The sequence below is a fragment of the Phodopus roborovskii genome, unplaced genomic scaffold (assembly GCF_943737965.1).
Source record: "Phodopus roborovskii unplaced genomic scaffold, PHOROB, whole genome shotgun sequence".
NCBI classification, from domain to species: Eukaryota; Metazoa; Chordata; class Mammalia; order Rodentia; family Cricetidae; genus Phodopus; species Phodopus roborovskii.
Window position 1 is genome coordinate 5441032 of NW_026126514.1, and position 27014 is coordinate 5468045.

The following is a 27014-nucleotide window of genomic DNA, read 5'->3' on the forward strand; positions in this document are numbered from 1 at the left end:
GAAACCCTGTCTCAAAATAAAACAAACAAACAAACAAAAAATCTAAATCTAGTGGAGGTGGCATGTAAACTAAAAACAGATATGCTTATGTTTGTAACAGAATAAAAGGGCAAACAAAATATTTCAGACAAATATTTTAATTATATTTAGTTTATTTATAGCCATATACAACTACTGTATATGTATAATCATATGTAACTATTTACAGATATAGAATCATACACACAAAACATAAAAGAGACTCTACAAAGCACATGGATTAACATATCACACTAGACAGCGTTACTCCTGTGCTAGAGAACCTTATATAAATGAATTTGTTCAAGAGCTTCTCTGTCCATGTCCCTTTGTGGGTACACATCAAGGTTCAATGGTATCTCTTCCACCCAGGAAGACAGCTGCATATTAGTCTATGGGAATAAAAAAGCATAAGCAACACAAAAATTTAAGAATTATCTTATTCAGAATTTCACAATAATATCACCCTAAGTAAATGACACAACCAATGTATTTTTAAAGACTTAAATTGTGAGCTGACACATGGGTGCTGGGAATTGAACCCAGGTCCCCTGTAGGTGCAGCAAGTGCTCTTACCTGATGAACCATCTCTCGGCCCCTTACACCACAGGATTGTTATTACTATGAATAGCACTAAGTTACGTACCACATGAATAAATTTTGTTATTCTCAACTTGTGGGTTTGGAGACTTATTTTATTCTGATTTTGGTACTTGAAAAATTTTAGAGTTTTTAATATAAGATGTGTTTAGATTTATTTTCTGTCTACTAGTGTTTTGCTTGAATGCAGACTGTGCATTACCTGTGTGCACCTGGTGCCTATGGAGTTCAGAAGGGGGGTTATCCTGGAACTAGTTATGAATGGTTGTGAGCTAACATGTGGGTGCTGAGAACAGAACCCAAGTCTTCTGCAAGAGCAGCCAGTGCTCTCAATAGTATAACACTTATCATAAGACTTAAATAATCACAGATGGAAACAATAGGAATACACACAAAGCACAGAAAACTCATTCTCATTCCCCCTCTATAACCTGCATGAGACTGTACCCTCAGCCTATAAACTCTGGAGCCATGGCCACGCAAACCTGTTCAAAGCAGTTCTTTTTAAACAAATTTAGCAACTGTCACACATGCACATGTGGATACTCAAGGACAACCCTCCTGAGTCAGTCCTTTCTACCATGTGGACAACCCAGGCAGCCAGGCCTGACCAGCAAGAGCTGTTACCTGCTGAGCCATCACACTGACCTCAGAGTTGTTTTCTTAAGTAAGAAAGCAACAAAGCCATCCGTTTTACTTCCTTCCTCCCCCCCCCCTTTTTTTTTTTTTTTGGAGACTGTTTCTCTGTGTGACAATCCTGGATGTCCTAGCATTCACTCTGGATACCAGGCTGGCTTCGAACTCCCAGAGATCCACCTGCCTCTGTCTCCCGAGTGCTGGCATTAAAGGCATGTGCTATCACTGCCCGGCATCTTTTCATTTTTTGAGTCAGGCTGGCTTCCAGTCAACTCTCAATCTTCATGCCTCAGCCTCCCACACACTGGGATCATAGACCTGCACCAACATGCCTAACTTTAAAAAATAAAACATTTTTAACAATTCATTGTATTTATTATTTGTATATGTACATGCCACATATATGGTACATGCTATCTCTCTAGACCTCACGTTTTAGTTTTTGTGAGATCAGATCTTTTGATACAGGCCAGGATGGCCTCAAATTCATGAACCTCCTTGTTGCTGCGTCTGGAATGCTGTGATTATAAGTGCCGATGGCTTTTGGACAGATTTATGTACATAGTATTAAAGCTGTTATTTTGGGGACTGGGGATATGTCTCAGTAGTTAAGATCACTTGCTGCTCTTGCAGAGGACCAGGTTTGGATCCCAGCACCCACATGGTGGTTCAACTATTCCTGAGTCCAGTTCCAAGGAATTAGTTGCTCTCTTCTGACCAATGTGGCCACCAAGCATACATGTGGTGCACATATATACATGCAGGCAAAGTAGTTATACACATAAATAAATCTTTTTTGTTTGTTTTTGTTTTTTTGAGACAGGGTTTCTCAGTATTGCTTTGGAGCCTGTCCTGGAACTCTCTCTGTAGACCAGGCTGGCCTCAAACTCAGAAAGATTCACCTGCCTCTATTTCCTGAGTGCTGGGTTTAAAGGTGTGGACCACTACCACCTAGCCATAAATAAATCTTTAGAAAGTTCTCCTGCCTGTCTCCCAAGTGCTGAGATTAAAGGCGTGTGCCACTATGCCTAACGAACAATATATTTTAAAAGGGATGTTTCTACGAGAACAGAAAACTATGGTAGATCACATTACTGATGGGCAGGATTCTCATAAGGAGGAAATGGAGATGGTAAATAGGGATTAATATATTTCTTTATTCATTTCTTGATTGCTTCCTTTGGTATAATAAGTAAAACTAGGGACACAGAGATGGTTCAATGTTCAAGAATGCTTGGGACATCAAACTGCATGAAGAATACAATCTTCCAACCCTACTTGAAATCCTCGGACATCTTTGACCATACTGCAGCTCCGTTATTATGTATTACAGAGTCTGGATATGTAGCTTGACTGGCCTAAAAATGCATTCATCATCCATTCCTTCTGTTCTAAAGGACAGTGCTATGATATGGGTATTCATTTTTCCATCTTAGCTTTTGAGAAGGGGGTTCTGTTGACCAGGCTGGTCTCAAACCTGTGTGTTCAAATGATCCTCCTGTTGCAGCCTCCCATGTGGCTGGGGTTACCCTTCCCCCTCAGTTATGACTGGGGAGGGGGAGTTAGTAACTTATCCTCATTCACTTGTGTTTATTAACCTACAACTATGACCCCACAGCTACGAAAAACTGTGTAGAGAAACAAGGGAACCTATATCCAGATATGAATTGTATTTCAGTGCTTTTGAGGGTAGAAAAATAAACCACAAAGCAGAACTTTAGCAACACAGTCTTGCATTGTCTAGAATGTTATAATAGTTATCAGAAAAAAAAAAAAATCTAAGTTTTGATAAGAAAAATGTTGAGGGGCTGGTGATACAGACCAGTACAGTGCTTGCCTAGCAAGCATGTCCTAGGGATATTTTGTTCGTATTATTTTTGTTTGTTTGTATTTTTTCAAGACAGGGTTTCTCTATGTAGTCCTGGCTGATGTGAATTCTTTCTACAGACCTAGCTTCCCTTAAGCTCAGACACCCACGTGCCCAGCTCAGAAGCCTTAGGTTTAATTCCCACCACAACCAAAACTAACTAACCAATCAACAGAAGGAAAAGTGGTTACATACCTCAAGACCTAAGAGAGAATCTTGGAGACTTGGTACTGTCACTAGTAGTGATCCTTGTTTTCTTACATTATGGATGATGTAGCCCCAGGCTCTAGAACACATTAAAAATTGATACAATGAAACAACAGTGAGATAATATTACATACTAATCAGAATAGAGACAGTTCTCTTGCTCAGTGCCTCCTCTTTTATTCTCATGCCGGGGAGAGAAAGAGAGCGCAAGCATGCTAAGCAATCTACTCTGCCTCTAAGTTACAGCCCAACCAAGTTTGGTGGTACACACCTGGGATCCTAGCACTGAGGAAACTGAGGCAAGAGGATCCTCTTGAGCTGGAGACCAGCCTGGAGTACATAGTGAGCTTCAGGGCACTGGCCTTAGCTACAGAATTAAACACTATCTCAACAACAACAATGGAAAACACAACCCTGGCTGTAGTCTTTAATATACAATCCAGCAACTGCACACTTTGCTCTTTACACAAAGAGGCTGAAAACATGTATTTAGAAAAAAAAAAGGTTCATTAATATTTACTGTTGTTTTATTCATAATTGCCCAAACTTGGAAGCAACCACGACATCTTTCAGAGGAATGGATAAACTGTGATTTATCAAGACAACTACATATTGTTCAGCACTGAAAGGAAATGTGTGCTCAACTCAGGAGGGCACAGAGGAACCTCAAATGCCTATTGGTAGAGAAAGAACCTAACCAGAAAGGAATCTGGATTGTATGATTCTAATTATCTGGTGCTGGAAACGTAAAGCTGTGGGTTGGTGAAAAGACCCAGTGGCTGCCAAGGGTGAGGCTAGGGTACAGGAACCAAGAGATTTTTCAGGCAGTGAAACTACTCTCCGTGTTTTAAGGCTGAGTGTGTGTCATTACACATCTAAACATATACATGGGCTGCACAGCACCAAGGGCGAATGCTACTGTGGACTGGGGACTTCTGGTGACTACGGTGTACCGAAGATCCATCATGAGAAGCACACTGTTCTGATGGGAAGAATGACAGTGGCATAGACTCTGTAGGTGTGTGTGGGGAGGAGAATGCAGGAAATCTTTATCTTTCTTACAGTTTTGCTTAGAACGCAAAACTGCACTAAGAAACGAAAAACAAAAACCTAACATGTTAGCTTTTATTCAACACTGGATTTTTTTTTTTTTTTCCCTGAATAAGGATGACAAAAGAAAATGCAGACGATATCTAGAAATCTAGATGGGCAAAATGTTTACCCACAGGAAACAGAGCTACAGCGACACAGTAGAAATTGACCAATTTTCCAGTTCCTGGGGGGTGTTGGCAAAGTTACAAAGTTAGAGTTCTGAGATTAACGAGATGGGGGTGTGGGCTACTGGAAAGTTTCTGAGTAAGGAGAAATGAAGTTCAGAGTCACACAAGTCAAGCAGGACCAGTGTCAAAACTTTGTAGTTTCTTTATGAGAATCAGTCCTTCTGATGGAAGCCAGGGCTGGGATTGCTAGGGGCAGAGGGAGATGAGGAGTCCTGGGAAAACAGAGGGCACAGAAGCCAGGAATCAAAAATAAAATGTAGATGTGTGTGATGTATACATTAGATTTTTTAAAACTCACATCAAGAGCAAGATCAGACCTCATTTGGCTGTCTGGAGTATTTTGGGATGGAATTCAATATCACACAGCACCTGCACGGTCAGGTGGGGCCAGTCAGTTCTAAAGGTTAATGAAACGGGACCCGCTGATGCACTTCAGAGTGCAGTGTCTGACCAGTTCTGTTTAACTCTCAGGGTTAATAGTTTACCACACCCGTGGGGAGCACCAATGAAGCAATATAGGGGAGCAGTCCTTGCAGTGAGGTGGGTGAGGTGGATGGATAGTGGTATCAAAATTTTTGGTTGAGGCTATGGGTTTCATATGTTTCAGAACTTACTAACAAGACAATACAATACAATGTTCTTTTTTTCTGTATGGGTAAAATATTACATTGCAATATTCAATAATAAATGTCACTGTTCAGCTGGAGCTTTTTTTTTTTATTGGGATATAGTCCTAAAAATGATGTATTTTACAAGCTGATTTAATTTAATACAAGACTAAAGAACTATATTAGCATGACTTTTTCATTTATCTGAGAAAGGTCTCACAGAGCTCAGGATGCACTGAACTAGCTATTTAGCTGAATTCACTGCCATGGACTAATGCATCTTCGTACAGCTTGGGTCAGAACACCCACTAGGGGCGATGAGGGAATGAAAAAAGGAGACAGACACATGTACAGAAAAACTGGGGTTGGGTGGGCTGTGCTCTTGGAAGGAGAAGTTGCATCACTTGGAAGCTCAGAGTTTATTTTATACAGTTGAACAGGATATTTCATTCAGCTGAGCAAGGAGCCAAGGCTTATGGTGTGCAGCTGACAAGGAAGCAGGCTTAGCTAACCTCAGTAGGAGCATTCTGCAAGAGAGCAATCTTTGGGGCCTAAACATCCAGGGGCAGAAAGTTACGGTGGTCATTTCCTACACTCTGCACAGGAAGGCTTTGTACACACAAATAAATAAATACATGCAAACTTTAAAAAAAATTAAATACTTTTACAAATTTTTTTTTCAAAATTTTGCATTTTGTATTTAATGTTTCCTGATTTAAATAAATTGATATCATGTATGCAACTGTCAAGGAATAAATAAAAATTATTAAAAAAAACAAGCTGAGTTTGTCATTTTAAAGTTAGCATGAAAACATTTCAACCTTACTAGTCTCTTTTCACACCTTGCTGAATATATTTTAACAGGGTTCTTGCTTCAGTAAATAACATACCTTGCCTGTTCAGCCTCAGTAAGAAAATATTCGAAGACGTTATTCATTACAATGACATCAGCACTTTGCAGAAGTGAACCTTGGGTACAGACGTCTGCATGAAGCACCTAGAGAAGAATGAGCTCATGTAAGAAATGATAATACTGCATCACGCAGCCACTTAAGAAATGCCTACTGGCTTGGGATGCTGTGAAGACCATAAAGAGTTCTTAGTATCTAGTAAACCCACAAGCTTGTAAAGAGGATTTGCTTTGCTGGGCAGTGGTAACACATGCGTTTAGTCCCAGCACTGGGGAGGCAGAGGCAGGTGGATTTCAGTGAGTTCGATCCATCCAGGCCAGCCTGATCTACCAATAGAATTCCAGGATAGCCAGGCTATAATACAGAGAAACCCTGCCTTTTAAAAAAAAAAAAAAAAAAAAAAAAAAAAAAAAAAAGCCTTTGAATGGAATTATTTGTTTCATTATAATTGTGTTCCCCAAGTCATAATTATTTTCTTTTTAACTGAATTCAGATTTTTTTTTTTTTAACTGCTCTTGAAGAGAACTGGGATTTGGTTCCCAGCTCCCACATATGGCTAACAGCTGTCTGCAGCTCCATAATTCCATTACCTGCCAAGGAAAAAATTAGCAAAACAAAGTATATAAACACTATATAGGGCTGAAGAGTTGGTTCAGTGAGAAAAAATTAGCAAAACAAAGTATATAAACACTATATAGGGCTGAAGAGTTGGCTCAGGGGTTAAGAGCACTGGCTGCTTTCCTAGAGGACCAGGGTTCGATTATCAGCAGCTACAAGGCAGCTCACAGCCTTCTGTAACGATTGTCTCAGAGGAACCAATGCCTTATGATCTCTGTGGTCACCAGGCATCACATCTGGTGCACAGACATACATACAGTCAAAATACTCATACACATAAAATACTACAATAAAGCCTTAAAAAATCCTATGTAACTCAAAAACTTAAACTATAATTAAGGCTTTGCGAGACCATAGCCACGGTAACAAGAAGGCACACTTACTTGCTCAAGAGTAAAACAAATAGACTTTAACAGGGAGAGAAAAACCTTTACCTTATGGTATGTGAGTCATTTTCAAATAAATAAATACTCAAGCCTTACAAATACATGACATGCAGGGTGTTGTATGGTCAGGTTTCAAAAAAAAAAAAAAAAAAAAAAAAAAACATTCTAAAGCTTTAATTCATTTGGCTTAGAACCTTTAAGTACAACTTTGACGCTGTCTTCAATAAAAAGAAAGACAGCTGGGCTAGAGAGACAGCTCAGAGGGTAAGGCTCTTGTCACAAACCACCCAGTTAATAATTTCAGATATTATAAACATGTAGCTTAGCTATGCGACAGACATGTAAACTAATCAGCCGATTTATCTTCATCCTCTTCTTATCCTTAGTTCCTCCTTTTTCTTTCCCATCTATTTTTACTCATTTCTTCTTCCTCCATTCTTGTACTACACAGATCAGGGAAAGAGGACTCAGAAGGACCAATTAATGATGGTGGCCAACAGAAGTGCTCTCAGGGTGCCAGGAAAACCCTAAGGACTGCTGGCGGCTCAGAAGCCATGAAACAATCAAGCTCAACTTAACCAAAATTGAGTGGATACCTCTTATATGTGAGATATTGTGCAGGGAGACAAACCAGCTAAATGAGACATAGTACCTGTGCCCAAATATAATATAGTAATGTGCGGGGGGGGGGGGGAGGGAGGGGAGGGAATCAACTGATGTAACTCCCCAGTGCAGTCAAAGGAAAGAGAAATGATAGGAAAGAGTGAAAGCTTAGTGCTAGCCTGAAGGAAAGGGACAGAGAATGTAAAACAACAGACCTTGTAGGCCAAGAGAGTAGATAAATAAGCACTGGCATGTATTATTAACACTCTATTATAATAACAATATGGAGCTACTATTTTTTTTTTTTAACTAGAAAAAGGCTACAAACCAAGAAAGATAAGGGAAATAGAACAGAAACAGCAGACACAAAAATTTCGAAATTTAGTTGGGTGGCTATGGTGCACATCTTTATTCCCAGCACCTGGAAGGCAAAGGCAGATGGATCTCTGTGAGTCTGAGGCTAGCTTGATCCCCAGAGGTGTTTCAGGGCAATCAGGGCTCTTACAAAGAGAGACCCTGTCTTGAAAAACAAAACAAAACAAAAAGAAACAACCCCAAAAACCAAACCAAGACAATTTGAAGTTTAAGAGGGGACAGAATGTAAAAAAATAAACTAATTAAAAGGGGGAGGAGGAGAAAGAAAAAAAAGAAAAAGAGGGGAGAAAGTTGTAAGGAATTTAGAAGATTTGCCCTGATTTGTTACAGAATCTCTGTAAGCCTGCGGTAGTTGGCAGGGACAGGTGAGGGAATAGAGGGAAATACAAAAAAGAAAAGAACAATTCAAAGCTAGTTTAGGAACCTACATGCTTTTCTCCCACAGGCTTATTCTCTGGGTATAGGGTTAGACATGTGGACCAGGAGACAGCAGGCCTAGCTGGCGGCTGAGGAGATTACAGAAAACAAGGCAGCAAAGGCGAGATGAACATGGGTCACCAAGCACCGCCAGCTCTAAGCCCCCTTCACTAAGTTCCCAGGTTCCTCTTGACTGCTGAACTGAGATGTGGGAAGCTCATCCCTGGGCTGGGGGTAGGAGGGAGCTTAGCCACTGATGGAAGACCTCAGACACTCCCCAACTGTTTACCCATGCTGCACAGTGAAGAAGTCTCAGCTCCCGTTTTCACTCAACAAGCTTGGAGCTTCACCAGCTGTGGTTTCCTACGTTTTCTTTTTTTCAGATCCAACCCCAAGCTCTGTGTGTACAAGGTAGGCACTGTACCACCCACTCATACCCTGGATCTTGTTTCTCATTCAGGTATGGGCAGACTGCAGAAGGAGTGGCTAAAAAAGACCATCACTCACCCCTCAAAAACACACACACACACACTCACTCACACAAACTCAACAAATCAACACAGAGAAGAGGGACAGGAAAGACGGCTCAGCAGTTAAGACCATTGCTGCTCTCACAGAGGTCCCAGGCTTTGTTCCCAGCGCCCACATCCATCCACAACCACACAACATCTGATGGCCTCTTCTGGCCTCCGTGGGCAAAACACACTCACATGGTACACACACATACATGCAGGCAAAACACAGACATAAAAGAAAAAGGGGGGAAAAAAAGCAAAAGAAAGAATGAGCCTGAAAGGGCAGACAGGTTTCAACAGGCGCTATCAAAAATATTCATAGAAACGGTTTTTGTTGATTTTAAGACCCTTCGACACAGTGTTTATCTACAGCTTCAAGAGGGAAATGGTTAAGATTTCCGAAAGCCATAGGGTGGTATAAAAAGGCTTTAATTTAGGAGTTAGGGATCGGCTTGATGCCTGCACTGGGGGGGAAAAAAACCCCAAGTTTTTCACCATAAAGTTACTGATGGTGGCCATAGAAGCTACAAGCTAGGATAAAATACACGGGTGTGTACCAAAGTATTTTTTTAAAGTGATAAAAAATTTCATAAATATAAATATTTTATATGCCTTTATTACTGAATTTAAAAAAAACAAAAGCAAGAACTTGATTATTTGTTTTTAACTGATTCTTTAGAGGTCGTAATTTTTAAAGGACAGTTTATTTATTTTTGCTTTATGAGTATGGCTGTTTTGTCATATGTATGCTGTGTACAACATACATGCAGTGCCTGTGAACTCCAATAGAGGGTGTCAGAAACTACTGAGCTGGAGTTACAGACAACCGTTGGCTGCTACTCTATGGGTGCTGAAAACTGAACCTGGGTCCCTGCAATGCTCTGAACTAAGTAAGTTCTCTCTCCAGCTCCCAATGAGTTCTCAATTTTCAACTTAACAGAAATTCTTGTTAGCTATGTGATTGTTACATAAGAGCAGACTGAGGTCAGTCTGGGCTGAAAAAAAGAAAACTCAGGAACTAATCTTTTGCACTTCCAGGGACTAAATCCAGAATTCTGTACATGGATGATGACAAGTATTTTGACACCGAGCATGACTCCCTACTTATGAATTCTATTAATATCTATAATTAGTAATATTCTAATATTAGCAATTATTACTAGGCAATGAATTCACTCTGGTCACTTATCCTTCTATGTCTAAGATGAGGGTAGGGAAAAGAAATTGGGTGAGAGAATAAAATAATTACCTTTCATAAAAAAGGGAAAGGCTTGATCCTTAATCTTTTTAAAATTTTTATTTGTTATTTATGTACATGTGTGTGCCTGCTTATCTGTATGTTCACCATGTGTGTGCAGGTGCGTTTGGGGACCAGAAGAGCATGTTGGATCACATGCAGCTGACATTACAAGCAATTGTGAACACTGGATGTAGGCTAAGGGAACCCCAGGTTCCTCTGCAAGAGCAGTAAGCACTCTTAAGTACTGAGCCATCTCTCCAACCCCTTGATCTTTAAACTTAGTGAGTGTTTCAATGTTACGGGCAGTTCCTTAATATCAGAGGTTATTAATATTCTCTGTATTGCCATGAGAAGTTCAGTACCTTATTGAAATTTCAAAGATTACTGCATTAAACAGACCTCCTCCAAAAATCCAAAACCCCCAAATCCTTTGTTTTAATTTTTTGAGGATAAAGAGGAAACCCATTGCAGCCTAACAGAGCCATCCTTCCCTAATGACCACTATCCTGTGACATTTATAATATCTCCCATTTTATAAGAAGATAAACGGTCATGATCAGTGCAAGCCCTTCCACTTTCAGCTTAATAAAACACACTGACAGCAAACCGCTACTCAAACTGTGTCTGATATAGAGAGAGAAGGAAAAACTCTTTAATAAAACAATATGTCAGCTTAATCAGTTCCTACACAACAGCAGCAATAGGTTAGAATACAGAAGCAATTAGGTAAGACTCATAAAAGGTAACAGAAAACATACTGTAAAGGTACCTTTATTCTGTCACTGAACTGGTATTTTTTTATGACCATTTCTTGCAAATGGCAAAATTCTCCATTAAGCTCTACTCCATAGAGCTGCGCTGCCGAGCTGTAAAGGTAGCCCTAAAACAAGAAGACACAGCACAGTGTGAACCAGTTAGCTTTTAAGTAGAGGATTACAGACACTTGAATTTAAAAAAATCAAACTCACAGAACTTCAATGTTCAGCACTTTACTGATCAGGGCCTTGACTGAAGTCTGTTAACTCCTATCATACAGCTATATTTTCAGACTGATTTCTACACTCTCCTGAGGAAGCTGGGCATACGGCAATGCCAGAAATGATGAAAGTGACCACATTCCAGCCTTTGTAGGAATTTCTGGGGAAGTTACATCATGGCAACTTGCTATGGTCGCACAAAGGTTTCTTAGGCTAAGTAATTTGTTATTTTTATGAGTTCTTATCAAAGTTCAGTATACTATTTTACTATAATATAGCACAAAGAAAAAGAAGCCAGGTATGGAGACAAGCCTGTCATCACAGTACTTAGTGGGCTGAGGCAGGAAGATCAGGAGTTCAGGTTTATCTTCATCTATATAGTAGGTTTGAGATTAGCCTGGCCACATGAAAAGCACGCCCCCACCCTGACCCCCAAACAAAACAAAACACAGATCAGATAGTGAGAGGTGAAGGGAAGAGAAGAGGAAGGGAGGAGAGGGGAGGGGAGGCAAAAGGAAGGCAGGGGAGAGGGAGAGAGAGTGTCAGTCAGTCACACGGTCCACTCTGTTTACAGTTGTCATTTGTGTTGTGGAGACAAACCAGGAGAGGAAATTGGACAGCTGGTCTTTGAAATTCCAAACCCAATTATTACCATGGAGCAGAATTTAGGAGCCTGCCAAAGGATCCTATTTTGACCTTATCCTGTTACTTTATAATAAAGCCAAGCTGTCACCTTGGATGGTGGCAGGCAAAACTGTTGCTAGCAGAAGAAAGTATTTTCCACATGTTGCGTATGTCCACAAGCCGGACTTTACCGCATAAAGGACTGTGCCAAGTCTGGAGCCAATGTCAACCAAGACCTTTCCTGACAGATCCGGGAGTACATGCTGATAAATGAGCTTCAACTCCGCCAGTGAGAAGGAATGAGAAATAAAACCTGGGGAAAGAAGAAAATGAGCATCAAGCTATGGCTTTGTTTTTGTTTGTTTTTTTTACAGAGGGTCTCACTGTGTAGCTCTGGCACGCAGAGAGACCTGCCCGCCTCTATCTTTGGAGTGCTGGGATTAAAGGCCTGCACCACCACGCCTGGCTAGCTGTGTCACTTCTCCTTGTCTAAGTTTCTCACCTTAGTTTCCGAGACAGCCTGACTCTGGTTTTCCTCTGACCTGCAGGACACTCAAAGACTCACAACATCCTGTCTGACAGAATTTAACTGTCAGGAAGGGAAGATATCGTGGTCATAAAAAACAAAAACACATTAGGTGGTAACTAAATGCAAGCAGTCTCCAGGGACAGAATATAGGGCGTGCCTATGTCTCAAGAGTTACACAGCTCAGAGGTGGGAGGGGCTAGGCCTTCCCTGGTATCTCCCTTGGCTTTTCATGCTCAGCCCCTCACCACACCAGTGATTCTTCTGGGGAATCCCAAAGCTAGACAAACCCCTGTCTTCTGAGTCCCTGTCAGAGTCACCCATGGTGACAAACACCTCAGACTCATTAGTCACCTGAGCAGCTCTGGGTATCCAATCATCATTTATAAATGATTACAGGGGGAGACACAGCCCTGTTTGTCAAACCTAGTTCTGTAAATGTTTACAAGTCAGTCGTTTGGTCTATGGTATTTCAGTTACTCACCTGTCAGTTTTCCCCCTAGCTCTTAGCCATCTCTTTTTCTATCCTGTAAGTGTCATCTTTAGAGAATAACTTTTCTTGGGACCCTGTGTCTCTCTGTCTAACCCCACCCAGCAGTATTTTATCACTATCGGACTTGCTAAGCATGGAGACTATTTCAGATGCCCTGGAAGTTACACTTCTCACGGGAAATGAGCCAGTGTGTGGTCTGTGTATCAACCTGTGGAGTTTGTGAAGTTTGAGGCAGGTCTGTCTGTAGTCCTGTCTGTCAGATTCCGGGCTGAAGAACTGTCTCTGCTTAAATAGTTCTGGATAGGACACACTAAGTGAACGGATCTCCACACTCTGTGACATTTTATCTACCCACTCGCCGCCCACGTAGCTACTTGAATGTGAGAGTGCACGACTGTGTGTGCCTCAGGGTGCCATGTGGCACTCAAAGGACAACCTGAGGAAGTCGGTTCTCTCTTCTACCACGTGGGCTGCAGTGATTGAACTCAGGTCATCAGATTTGTCAGCAAACACTTTTGCCCCCTGAGCCATCTGGCTGGCCCTTAGAATATTTCTATTACCAAAATTAATTTTGGTAAAGGCTATGCTAGAGGTTAGCTTTTATTTTAAAAGATGTTCAATAGTTTGCTTACAAAATTTACACACTCAAGACATGGGAAAAAACACACACATGCACGTATGCACGCACGCACGCACGCACGCACGCACACACACACACACACACACACACCCGCCTACCTAAAGGTGCTGTTTGGTGTGAGCCACACACAGTACAGTAGTTTCTGCTCATTTTCCCTTCCTCACATAATGAATCAATAAAGTCTTCATCGTAAAGGAATGCATCAACGTGAACTGTGGGCTCCGGCTGCTGTCGCATCTGGAGAAGCACATCAAAGGGAAAGAAGTACAAAGGATCTTCTTTTTATTGCTATATAAGGCGAAATATCAGTGCTGTTCTGTTAAGTCCTGAGAACGGGGCACAGAGCGACAGCCCTGCTCATTCAGTTCTGCTCACTGCTCCTCCCCCTTTGTTTTCCTGAGACACCTATAACTTTCTCTTTAGTGTGGATGGACACAGACCATGGCTAAGATCTGACTTCTGAGTCTGACATGTCAATAATCATCAAAATACTTCGCAAGTCATCTTTTTTCAGAAAGCTGTGTTCAAATTGCTTAAAATATTATTGAAACTTCAAGCTTATATTATGTGGGCATGGCAGTTCCCATTTGTAAAACCAGCACTTGGAAGACTAAGGCAGGAGTGCCCGAGTTTGAGGCCAGCCTGGGCTATTTAGTAAATTCAAGGCCAGCCTGGATTACAGCCTGTATCAAAAAAACCAAAACAGGCTGAACATGGTAATGAATGCCTTGAGCCCAGCACTTGGGAGGCAGAGGCAGGAGGATACCTTTGTGAGTCTGAGAGCAGCCTGGTCTATACAACAAGTTCTAGGCCAGTTAAGACTATAGTGAAGCTGCCTCAACCATAAATAAATGGATCAATAAAAATTAAAAACCCGTTATATATACTCACACATTACTAATACCCGATATATCTGATTATAGATACATTAATATGTATTAAAATGTAAAAACATAGCTGCAGTTACCCTTACTGCCAGCAATCCTCCTGCCTTAGCTTCTAAAGTGCTTGAACTGCAAACATGTACTATCATGTTCATCTTCATTTTCCTTTCAAAAACTTTCACAGCATTTTTTAAAGGCTATAGGTCAATTATATGTAAATGAATAAGTTTTTCCTTATTTAACATATTATAGCATGGCGTTGATAAGAACATTAATAGCATCCCAACTGCATTACAAATCCAGTACCAACAACACCCCCACCTGTATGCCAAAGTCTCATTTTAACACTACCTTCAACTTTGTTCTTCCGAGAGCCATCTGAAGGACCAAGCACTTTCTAAGACCTGTTCAGTGTTCACATTATCCTCATGCTATGGAAATGTTGAGCTAGTCGCGGTGACACACCCGTAACCCTAGTGTGCAGAGGCTGAGGCCTCAATTTTGAGGCCAGCAGTACTATAGACCACGACCTGAGCAATAAAACCTGATCAGCTTATCAAATAATCACATTGACCATACTCTCCAGCGCATCCCCCCAATAAAAAAGCAATTAACATAGGATTTAATGCTCAGGTGTTTATAGACAGAAAGGCCCAGACAGTTAACACTTTTTTTTTTGTTTGTTTTTTAATAGGCTGATAAATGGATTCGCCTAAATAATATTTGTTAAGTAAAATTGTGCTGGGGAATCCCAAGGTTAAAGTCTCAAGAGAAAGGAGGATGTGACTGAAGCACTAAGTGAAAAATTGCTTAAAGCTGAATTTCCAACTAACAAGACTACAAAGTGGGGTTAGGGGAACCAGATTTCAAATCTGAGTGGCACAAAGAGAAATGAATTTGATTCAACATACTTACTTTTTGAAGGGCTAGCTGTTCCGAGCAAAGCACAGCCTCTTGGGGCAGACAGCTCCGAAGGTCATCGGCTATGTTTTTCAACATAATGTCATTATTATCTTGAGTGAATTCATCAAAATCCCCTGAAAAAAGAGTAAAAAGGAAAAAAGTAGTTCCTACTCTTGCAGTCAGATCTAGACTAATTGATTACAGATGACACACTTCCCATCAGACAGTGTAAATTTATAAGAAACTTTCTAAACACTGACATGACAGTGCTAACCCAAGTTCCATCTAAAATGGTGAATTTTTCAGGCTGTCAAGATGGCTCAGTGGGTAAAGGCACTTCTTTAAAAAGAAAGCCTGATGACCTCAGTTCCATCCTTGGGACCAACATGGTAGGAGGGAATCATGCCCACAAGCTGTCCTGTCTACACGTGCTACAGAGTGTATATACACACACAAATATAAAAAACAATAACCTTAAAAATAAAATGAGGGGCTGGAGAGAGATGGCTCAGCAGCACTGACTGCTCTTCCAGAGGACCCGGGTTTAATTCCCGGCACCCCCACCCCAAAAGAAATTTTTTTTTCTTTCTCCAAATTGCTCATTAAATAAAGCAAAGAGATTCAAGAAAATATGTATGTAGCATTTATATTGCTTTCTTTTTATTCACAAATAGTACTCCTTTAGTTTTCAGGGTGTTAAACTCTCTAATAAGTAATAAAATATTTTATCTTTGATCACACAAATCTTAGAAATTTAGGAGGCATTGCTCAAGGATTACTCAGAGGAAAGACAGCCTTAATTTGAAGAAGAAGAAGAAAAAAAAAAAAAAAAAAAAAAAAAAAGAAAGAAAGAAAGGAAGAAAAAAAGATGTATCTAAGTCTTGCCCACATTTTGAAAGTAATAGCATTGCGGATGCTGTGGCCCAGGTGGTGGAATGCTTGTCTACTTGTTCAAGGCCCTGGTTTCCTCTCAGCAAGCATAAACCAGGTAAGGCATCACATGCCTACAACTCCAAGAGGCAGGAAGATCATAGCTCGACTTTCTCACTGTCTACACAGGCTAGCCTGGGCTACATAAGACCTAGTGTCAAAAATACCAAATAAACAAGATTAATATTGGCACCAACTATATAATCTACTTGGAATCATGTTGCCTTGATACACTATAGCAAAAGATGAACACACACACACACACACACACACACACACACACACACACACACACGGTAGAGACAAGATCTACCCTGAATCCCAAGTAGGCCTTGAACTTATAGCAATTCTCTTTCTAGCCTCCTCAAGTGTGATTACATGCATCCTAAAATAGCATATTTCTTTAAAAGTATTTTTTGAAAAAAAAATTTTATGAGTGTTTTGCTTACATGTATGTGTGAGTACTGTGTGTGTGTGTCCCTAAGAAGTCAGAAGGGCATGAAATCCACTGGAACTGGAGTTAGGTTGTGAGCTGACATGTGGGTGTTGGAAGAAGGGAAAAAAGATAAATAGTTCTAGAAACAAATCAAGGACATCTTAAAGGGAACGTCATCCATTTCCTCCATTTCTTCATCTCCCAAAAATTTTGGTTATTTTTAAGATCATAATTTTTTTCTCTTTTGAGTGTATGTAGGTGTGTATGTGCGCACACATATGTATGCACCCACATAAGAGGCCAGATGCCAATGCTGTGTCTTTCTCAATCACTATCTCAATTTTGAGACAGGATCTCTCACTGAATTGGGAGCTTGTCAATTCAGCTAGATTAGCTGCTAAGCATGTCCCAGGGACTCTCTTCTCTCCACTCCCCAGTGCTGGGATTACAGACACTTGTTGTCATGCCCAGCTTCTTGGTTCTTGGTGGATGCTGGGGGTCGAAACTCAGGTCGAAACCATCTCCCCAGCATTAAAACAACAACAACAACAACAACAACAAAACTCACTTTATCTACTGAGCTACCCCCCATCTTCTTGTAAGAACAATAAAATATAATGTATAATAATACATAAGAACTGTATTATATGTGAAGGAATGGCATGTTCTGATACATGTCTATATTATCCAGTATTTAAATTAGGTCAGAAATATCTCTTATACATGTGACATTGCTCTATGGTGAACACTCAAAATTCTCTATTCTAACTTTTGAAAATACATATCATTATCTAGAGCCATCTTTTTGTGCAATAGCACACAATTATCTCCTTTGTGTTTTTTTTAATACAGTGTCTCATTTTGTAGCATTGGCTGGCCTTGAACTCATAGAGATCTCCCTCCCTGCCTCTGCCTCCTGAGTGCTGGAATTAAAGGCATGACCCACCATGCCCAGCTTCCTTTTTGAAATTTTTATCTAATCAGGATCTCACATTGTTCAGACTGGACCTTGAACTTGTGATTTTCCTGCCCCAACCTTTCAAATGCTAGGCTTGTAGGTTTGTATCTCCACATCTGGTTTCCTTCTTTGAAAACTTTTTGAAAATACTTATTTTGTGTGTGCAGTGGTCAGAGGACAGTTTTTAGGAGTTGGTTCCTTCCTACACACATAAAATAAGTATTTCTTAGGAGCAAACTCAAATTGTCAGGGTCACCCCGAGGCAGCTGTCTGCTGGCTTCAAACATACTATGCAGACCAGGCTGACCTCAAACTTACAGTCATCCATCTACCTTCGTCTCTTGAAGCTAGGATCAAGATCAAAGGTGTGAGCCTACCATGCCTGGTTCCCTGCTTAAATAGGATATATTTTATTTGTTCAGAATAACATTCATTTCAGCCGGGTGGTGGTGGTGGTGGTGGTGGTGGCGCATGCCTTTAATCCCAGCACTTGGGAAGCAGAGGCAGGCGAATCTCTGAGTTCTTGAGGCCAGCCTGGTCTACAGAGCAAATTCCAGGACAGCCTCCAAAGCTACAGAGAAACCCTGTCTTGAAAAACAAAAGCAAAACATACAAAACCCAAAAGCCCATTCATTTAATAAAGCAGTAGAATTGTGTCATAGCTCCAAGTCTTTTAAGCCTAACTGAATCTCAGCTGCGATAGAGCAGGCAGGCTTTGATCATGAGTGGTAGAATATTATTTTAAGGTGTTTATGCTGCATTTGTTTAACTCTGTGAAGTTGTGTTACTGTGCCTGTCTAAACCACCTGATGGTCTAATAAAGAGCTGAATGGCCAATAGTGAGGCTGGAGCAGGGACAGGCAGGGCTGGCAGGCAGAGAGGATAAATAAGGAGAACCCAGGGAGAGGAGCAGCAAGAGAATAAGGGGAGGACGACTTTGGGGGCCAGCCACCCAGTCAGCCATGGAGTAAGAGTGAAGTAAGAAAGATAAAAGCCCACAGGAAAAAGGTAGATGGGTTAACTTAAGATAAGAAAAGCTGGCAAGAAACAACCCAAGCTAAGGCCGGGCACTCATAACTAAGAATAAGCCTCCATGTGTGATTAATTTGGGAGCTGGGTGGTGGGCCTCTCAAAAAAGATCCAAGAGCCAAAAGAGCAAAAACAAACAACTACAGTCATGCTCATAAGAAAGCTGTCCTTCCTTTCCACAGCACAGGAACATTCTTTCTTTGTATAACTTGAGGTGGTGATTAACGCCACAATAAGACTACTTGGCTCTGAACTGATATGCAAAGGCTTTCTTTTCCTTTCCTTGCATATCTAGTTTAATAGTCTAAATTACTGATTCATATAAGTTCCAGGAGAGGTAGGTTATACCTTATAATGAAGCAAAATAGTATTAACATATACCTCACAATGTTTTAGGCAGAACTTTAGTGTCTCAGAAGCTCCGGTCCTCTCTCAAAACTGGCTTTCCCCACTGTATTCCTGAAATCTAATTACAGTTCCCAAGGTATTAATTAATACCTAGAACCTACTTAGTTGCTCTCTACAGATAAAACAGTGTGAGAACTTGTATGACTCAAATTTAATTCATTTACATCTTTAACTCTTAAAAAAACCCCAAAAACCTCATTATATTTAATGAAAATATTTTGAGGCCCAGTTTCTTTGGATTTAGTTACAATCATGTTAACAAAACAAAGGCTTGCTATGAGTTTACCTTCTAACCAAAGACTCCCAGGAAGCTCAGTGTACCCTCTCCCATGTGGCAGACTCCCATGCACAAGCCCCTGGCAGGCTGGTACACAGCTGCTTAGGGCTGAACACAGGCAAGGACAGGAAGGACAGGATTTCTTTGTTGGTCTGAGTTAGAATCTGCCTCTCTGTAACTCTGAATCTTTTTTTGTTTGTTTGTTTCCTCTTTCAGCTTGAATAGTATCATTACCTTTAATGCTATATATTTATTGGATGAGCACTCAGGCATACGGACCTGTTGAAGTGTTAAACAGTCATTTACATCTAAGAACCCTATACATGGTACAAATATTTTTTCTTAAAACAAACAAAAAACAAAAACAAAACAAAAAAACCACAAAAAAGCAAAACCAAACTCTGATTTGACTACATTCAAAGGCAGAAGGGATTTCTTTAGTAACTGCAGATTCCCCTGTGCTGGTTCTACTTAGAGATCTTAAACAGTTAAGACAACCCTTTACTCATCTGGCTTTACCTCTGTTCTTTAGAACACTATCTCTAGGGACCCTGAGCAGAGACTGACGAGTGGATCTTGGAGTCAGACTGCTTGAATCTGAATCCTGTGCCCACCAACTTATTATTTAGGTAGCTACTCAACTCTTTGAGCCTCAGTTGCCTTATCTATAAAGTACACATAATCATCCCACATCAAAAGACTGGGGTTGTGTGTGTGTTAAATAAGAACATAAATTGCACGTTTAGAACATTGCCTTAGGGCGCTGGTAAGATGGCTCAGTGGGTAAAGGTACCTGTTAGCAAGCCCAGTGACCTGAGTTTGATCCCCAGTTTGACTCCTACAAGTTGTACATAATAGGTACAAATAATTATAATAAAGTGTCTTAGAACTGTAATCAGTCATAATCATCATTCAAGAAGCTCATTTGCATGTGAGGATCAGTGATGTTTATTAAATTCACTTTCTAAAATTATACTTTAAAAGTATTGCCAGTGGATAGAAAGATGGCTCAGTGGTTAAGAGCATATATTGTTCCTGCATGGATCCAAGTTCACTTCTCATACCTCAAACCACCTAGTGCTTCAGCTCTAAGCCTTGAACTTCTACCAGGGCCCAAATTCAAATGCACATAACACCCTCCTCCCACATATCTGAAAGTAATTTTAAAAATTACTAATTTCATGATCAAGGTGAAAACATTTATTCGATTATTAGTTAAAGCAAACTTCTTTCAGCCTGTATGGCAGTTATTTTGGAAGGTGTGGTTAACAGTCCTTTGGAAACTTTAGTCTTTTGGAAAAAGAGTAAAGAAATGTTAATTGATTGCCTAAGGACAGTTAAAATTTCCTCAAATTATCTAGAAGTAGGCAGGAAACAGCTTCTCCACAGGGCAAGATCAATCCTTTAGAAGATTCTGCTTCCATTTAATTAAATATATGGGGAAGAAACATAGTCAGGGCTGGCAGCCCAAGATTAAAACACCACTTTGGTAAAGGCACTAGCATCACAGACCTGTCCAAGCTTGGTTGCCAGGACCCATACGAAGGTGCAGGGGAGAACTGAGTCACCAAAGCTGTGCTCTGATGGGCATACCCGCTGCAGCACTAATGCATACACATACGTTAATAATAAGTATTTTAAAATACCGTTTTTTCCTATGTAGTACACAGTCCTACAGTTTTCTTTTGAAGCTGACGTCCTTTGTCTCACTTTAAACATCTCACAGAGACAGTTATCATCCCCCATGGCATGCGTTGTTAATGTCTACCTAGTTCCTTAGTGTAACATACCCCACATGGCTGCTATAAGCCAGGCTCCTGCTTTAATCTCACGGTCATTCCTCTTCCCCACAATTTTTTGTTTGATTTTCTATTTTTCAATGTATCAAAATTCATTCTAAACCTTTAAAGCCATTTACATCACCAGAGTCTAACCATCCCATTTTTTTAAAATTTAATCTTGAGTTAACAAATAATCACTGTGTATTTTTTCTGTGGTACAATGTACACTTCACTGAAGAATCAAATTAGTCCAGTTAGCACATCTTTCCCCTCACATATTTACGCATTATTGGAGAGAACATTTAAAAATCTGTTTTCAATAATTCTGAGATAGCCAGGCAGTGATGGTCACACACCTTTAATCCCAGCACTCAGGAGGCAGAGGCAGGTGGATCTTGAGTTCAAGGCCAGCCTGGTCTACAAACTGACTTCCAGGACAGCCAGGGCTACACAGAAAAACCTGTCTCCAAAAAGACAAATAAATAAAATTCTGAAATAAATTCTGTATCTCATGATCAACATCTCCCCCTTTTCAACCCCATTCCCTACGTTACATGTAGGGACTTCTACTCAACCCTATAGTTCTAAGTTTGGCAGTTTCCTACTCTACATGTGAGCTCTGAGCTTTGAATGTGTTTGAACACCTGATCCTAAGTTAGCAGTGCTGTTTTGGGATGTTGTGGAACTTTGTGAAAAAAAGGCCTAGTTGGCAGACACATAGGGGAGGGGCTAGAGGGACAAAGGCCCCTGGTTTAGCCCATGGTCTTGGCTTCCTGATTTGCTGTGGGAGATGTGAGTAAACTACCTCCCAAAATTCCTGTCTCCTCTAAGTTACCTCTTCTGAGGTTATTTGGGCCATAGAGCTGAGAAAAGTAACAGATACAGTGAGGTAATACAGTATTTGTCTTTGTGTGCCTGGCTTATTGCTTATAACACAACACTCTCTAGAGTTATTTAAGCTATTGCAAGTAACAGAATTTTCTTCTTTTTAAAGGCTGAGGCTTAGTCTAGGGTAAAACTGTGTGTGTAGCATGTGGGAGGCCCTAGGTTCAATGCCGCCACTAAAGCAGGTAGGCAGGCAAGCAAACTAATAACAAAGGCTGAATAATATTCTATTGTGTACATATAATGTTAAAACTCCACTCATCACAAGTGACTAATATTTGAAAAGTGTTCAACATCCTTAGTTATCAGGGAAATGCAAATGAAAACTGCTTTGAGATTCCATTCACCCCACAGTATGGCTAGCATGGAAACAAACAACAAATACTTGTGAGGATGTGGGGAAAAGGAATTTTTCCATACACTGATGGGGATGGAAACTGGTGCAGCCACTACAGAAATCAGTATGGAGGTGCCTCAGAAAAGAACCATCATATAAGCCAGCTATACCACTCCCCAATATATAACAGAGGGACTCTACATCAACATACCACAGAGACAGAGGCATACTCATGTTTGTTCTGCACTACTCACGATAGCTACGAAATGGAGTCGGTTTAGATGTCCATCAACAGATGAACAGATGAAGAAAATGTGGCCTATCCATGCAGTGGAATTTTATTTAACCATAAAGAAAAATGAAATCATGATATTTTGCAGGAGAATGGGTACAGAAGTAATTCTGCGGGTAGAATGTTTGCCTGGTTCATATGAAGCTCAGGGCTACCCTCAGCCCTGAATAAACCAGGCAGGTGAAGAAGGCCTGAAATCCCAGCAGCTGGGAAGTGGCAGCAAGGGCATCTGAAGTTTAAGGTCATCCTTGGCTAACCAAGGAATTCAAGGCCAGCTGGGGCTACATGAGAGTCTGCCAAAACAAACACAACCACTTATGTGTTGAAATGTAATTTGAACAGGTAATTGAAATGTAAATGTTGAAATTTTGTGCTCTGCACCACTTACAAGAATAAACAGGTGTAATAATATACTTCTTGTTTTGGTTGACCATACAAACAGGTACAGATGGCACATCTGTAATCCCAGTTACACTGGAGGCAGAGAGAGCTTAGAAGATCCCCAGTTCAAGGCTAACCTAGGCTATAGAATGAAACTCCACTTTAAAAAACCAAAACAAGGGCTGGAGAGATGGCTCAGAGGTTAAGAGCACTGGCTGCTCTTCCAGAGGTCCCATGTTCAATTCCCAGCAACCACATGGTGGCTCATAACCACCTGTAATGAGATCTGGTGCCCTCCTTACCTGGCATGCAGGCAGAACACTATATATATATATATATGTATATATATATATATATAATAAATCTTAAAAAGAGAAAAACAATAACATAAATTGGATAGTGGTGACGCATGCTTTTAATCCTAGCACCTGGGAAGCAGAAGTAGTACTACAGAGCTAGTTCCAGGACAGCCAGGGCATCTTGAAAAAAAAAAAAAAAAGAAAAATCAAACAAACACCAACACCCCCTCCCCCCAAAAAAACCCCAAACAAACCCTCGTTCAAGTTAAGTAATCTAATTTCTTAAAATATTCATGTTAATAAACATTCGTCAGAAACTCAAGGTTTTTTTTCCCCCTAATACATTACACAGACTTCCTGAGTAGAAGGCTGGTTTCAGAGTAGCATAAAAATCCCTAAAAACAAAACAAAACAAAACAAGGTGGGTGGTGGCTGGAGCCATGGCTCAAGTCAGCTCTCTGCCTGTGGATCCAGACGCCCAACTCTCAGCTCCTTCTACAGCACCTACAGCTGACACATAGCCATGCTCCCACCATGATAACGAACTAAAGCTCTGAAACTGTAAGTCAGACCCAATTAAGTGTTTTTCCTGCAAGAGTTGCCATGGTCACGGTGTCTCTTTACAGCAATAAAAACCTGATTTTTCTCTCAGAAGGCTGGGACTGGAGGTGGCTAAAAGCCTAGGTCAGTAGTTCTCAGTCTTTGGGTCTTGGACGATTTCACAGGGGTCACATATCAGATATCCTACATATCAGATATTTACATTATGATTTATTTATTTATTTTGAGACAGAGTTTTTTCTCTGTATTGCTTTGGAGGCTCTGTCCTGGAACTTGCTCTGTAGACCAGGCTGGTTTTGAACTCACCGAGATCCACCTGCCTCTGCCTCCAGAGTGCTGGGATTAAAGGTGCGTGCCACCAACACCCAGCTACATTATGATTTATAACAGCAGTAAAATTATAGTTATGACATAGCAACAAAATAGCATTATGGCTGGGAACTGATTTAAAGGGCTGTAGCATTCATTAGAAGGTTGAGAGCCACTGCACTGGGTGATCTTGGTGCTATCTGTAGGGCCAGGATATACACAAATCCCTCAAGCAGAACCAGATGACCTCTGGGCTATCTGTATGACCAAGACTACACCAGATCTTCCCCAGGCCCTTAAGATAACACATGTAGCCTACCTCTAAAACCCATCTTCGTGGAAGAAGTGACATACTTTGAGAAGCGCTTCCATGTATTTCCATGTAATTATGCCTCCTTGTGCACACAGGATTGTGTTACACCAGGAAACTTTTTTCCCCCCTCAAATTGTGCTATACTTAAATATACCCAATGTCAAGACTCTAGAAGTTTGAAACAACACTGGCTACTGAGTCATGTTGAATTGGATGTTCTTCTTGCCTCACTCATTACTCTGCCAGCTCTGGGGTTTGCAGACCCCTACAATTTACTAATTGAGCTCGCTATCACTCTAGCCCACGATACATTTTTGGTGGTGAGCCTGAACCTTTAACAAATAAGCCATCTCTTCAGTTCCAGTACTACATTTTTGTAGTCAATAATTTATTTTAAAATTTCAAATATTTATTTATTATCTGTGATTTCATTGTAAGCACGTCATTATAACCTCCACAATATGAACGTAGACAAGTCAGTATTCATACACAGTTTACAAAGATGCACACACATATTTCTTTTTGGCTTAGGTAGATACAAATATATATGTAATATATTACAAATAATATATATGTATATACGCATACATATTCAGTATAAATTATATACAAATAATATGTGTATATTATTTGCAATATATATTATCTGTAGGTAGAAATCATTATTCCTGAAATCATATGTTCATTTATGAACACAGTTCAATAATTCTTTTGGAATAATGACTAGAAGGAAGTTGGTGTTGTTAGGCTAGGCAGTGGTGCACGCCTTTAATCCCAGCGCTTGGGAGGCAAAGGCAGGTGACTCTGAGTTTGAGGTCAGTGTGGTCTACAGAGTGAGTTCCAGGACAGCCAGGGCTATAATGTAGAGAAACCCTTTCTTGAGAAACCAACCAACCAACCAAACAAACAAACAATAATAACTAGGTGATGGTGGGTGAAAGTTAGGGCTTAATGAAGTGATGGAAGACAACACGCTTATAGTAAGGCTGTCTCAAAAAAAAAAAAAAAAAAAAACCCAAACAAAACATATTTTGTAAATTCCTATCTTGAAACACTCTTCTTGTATGTGTATATAACCATGGAGTTATACTTTCCAAGAAAAACTTGCTACCAGATGCCTAAGTCAACTTTAGGTTGCTGTCTCACTTAAAAAAATCTCTCAAAATGTTTAACAATCATTATTATAACACCTAAAGGCATTGATTGTCTTTACACTAAGAACACTTTTCCTAACAGGTCAAGGTTGAAGATCTAAAACTGGAGATTGTGGTTGAGGGTGTAGCTCAGAAGGTAGACTGCTTGCTCAGCAAGCAGGAAGGCCTGGGTTTGACCTGCAGCACCAGCATAGAGAGATGGATGCAGGAGGACCAGAAGTTCTAAGTCATCCTCTGTTAAGTTTGAGATTTACCAGCACTACTTGGGACCTTGCCTTAAAAAACAGAAATACATTGAAAGTCACCATCAAATAAAAATATTTCAAGTAATGGGTATGAATAAAAGTAATCTTGAGAATTAACGTCTTCCGGTGTAGAAGTACATACGTTGGTACAGTTCTCAAAAGGGAGATAACCTATAAATAAGACGATACTTTCAGTAGACTTTACTTTGCTAGAAAAGAACAATTTTACCCGATAGCTAGATCTAATCACATTTCCTCTTCTAACTTGTGTCTTCTCACTTTTACTATTAATAGCTTAAGTCTCTTTTCCTTCCCTCCCCCCGATTGTTAATAAATGGTGTATTTTACCATGTATAAAATAAATGTACTAGCTACATGTGATCTTTCTTTTTTACCTTGAGGATAACTCTACAGCCTAAAACTTTTTTTGAAAATTGCTATTCCAGGTAGAATCCGCTTGTGCGAGTAACTGAACGAAGATGTTCTAGAAGCCTGTCTAAAATCAGCACAGGAATCGCAAACTATCTAAAGTCGCTTTTCAGGCATCCAATCCTAAAATGCACTGTGATGATCAGGTGTGAATTTGCGGCGGTCAGGAGTTGTCTAGAGACTGCCTAGCACACAGCCCCGCCCTGTCCCGGTACCCAAAGATCAAAGCCAACAGCAAACCGCCGGGCTCTAGCTATTGCAGCTTACGGGTATTTCTCATCCAGTGGAGCAGTGCCGGGACATCTGCTGGAGCCGTAGTACCGAGCAGCTGGAGCACAGCTCGCTGAGCGGTACCAAAGTCCATGGCGCAGCCTGCAAGCAGGACGGGAACGGGTGCGCAGTGAGCATGCGCAGCTAGACCCCGCGCTCGCCGCGACCCCGCCCTCCGCTCAAGAAGGCCTAGACGCTAAGCCCCGCCCCTCCGGGGACCCCGCCCCTCGCGGCTGCAGGAGCTCCAAGCCTCGGCCCCCATGCGGAGTTAGTTATTTTGCACTCAGTCGCCTAGTCGCTTTTTCTCGAAGTGGCTCTTCGAGTCCTGACTTTCCCTGGAGATTGCACCCGGAGAGGGCTTGCTTGGCCGCAGTGACATACAGGTAGAATAC

General features: G+C 40.7%; 1 protein-coding gene across 1 annotated transcript; it reads right to left on the minus strand.

The window, feature by feature from the left end:
- Positions 1–132: 132 nt before the first annotated feature.
- Positions 133–26773, minus strand: LOC127230594 (uncharacterized). Its single transcript, XM_051195859.1, has 8 exons — positions 26620–26773; positions 15341–15462; positions 13640–13778; positions 12074–12195; positions 11051–11161; positions 6107–6213; positions 3317–3407; positions 133–410 (listed from the first exon to the last, which is right to left on the minus strand). The coding sequence occupies exons 1-8, from the start codon at positions 26714–26716 to the stop codon at positions 294–296; spliced, it is 906 nt and encodes a 301-aa protein (XP_051051816.1). The 5' UTR covers positions 26717–26773; the 3' UTR covers positions 133–293.
- Between the last annotated feature and the right edge of the window lie 241 nt (positions 26774–27014).

Bases quoted from the DNA above. Each gene is read 5' to 3' on its own strand.
- LOC127230594 (XM_051195859.1), bottom strand. From the start codon at position 26,716: ATGGACTTTGGTACCGCTCAGCGAGCTGTGCTCCAGCTGCTCGGTACT. The intron at 12,196-13,639 runs GTAGGCGGGTGT...TTCTTTCCCCAG, and splicing joins ACACCAAACAGCACCTTTAG to GTTTTATTTCTCATTCCTTC. The intron at 3,408-6,106 runs GTATGTTATTTA...AATGTGTTCTAG, and splicing joins ACTGAGGCTGAACAGGCAAG to AGCCTGGGGCTACATCATCC.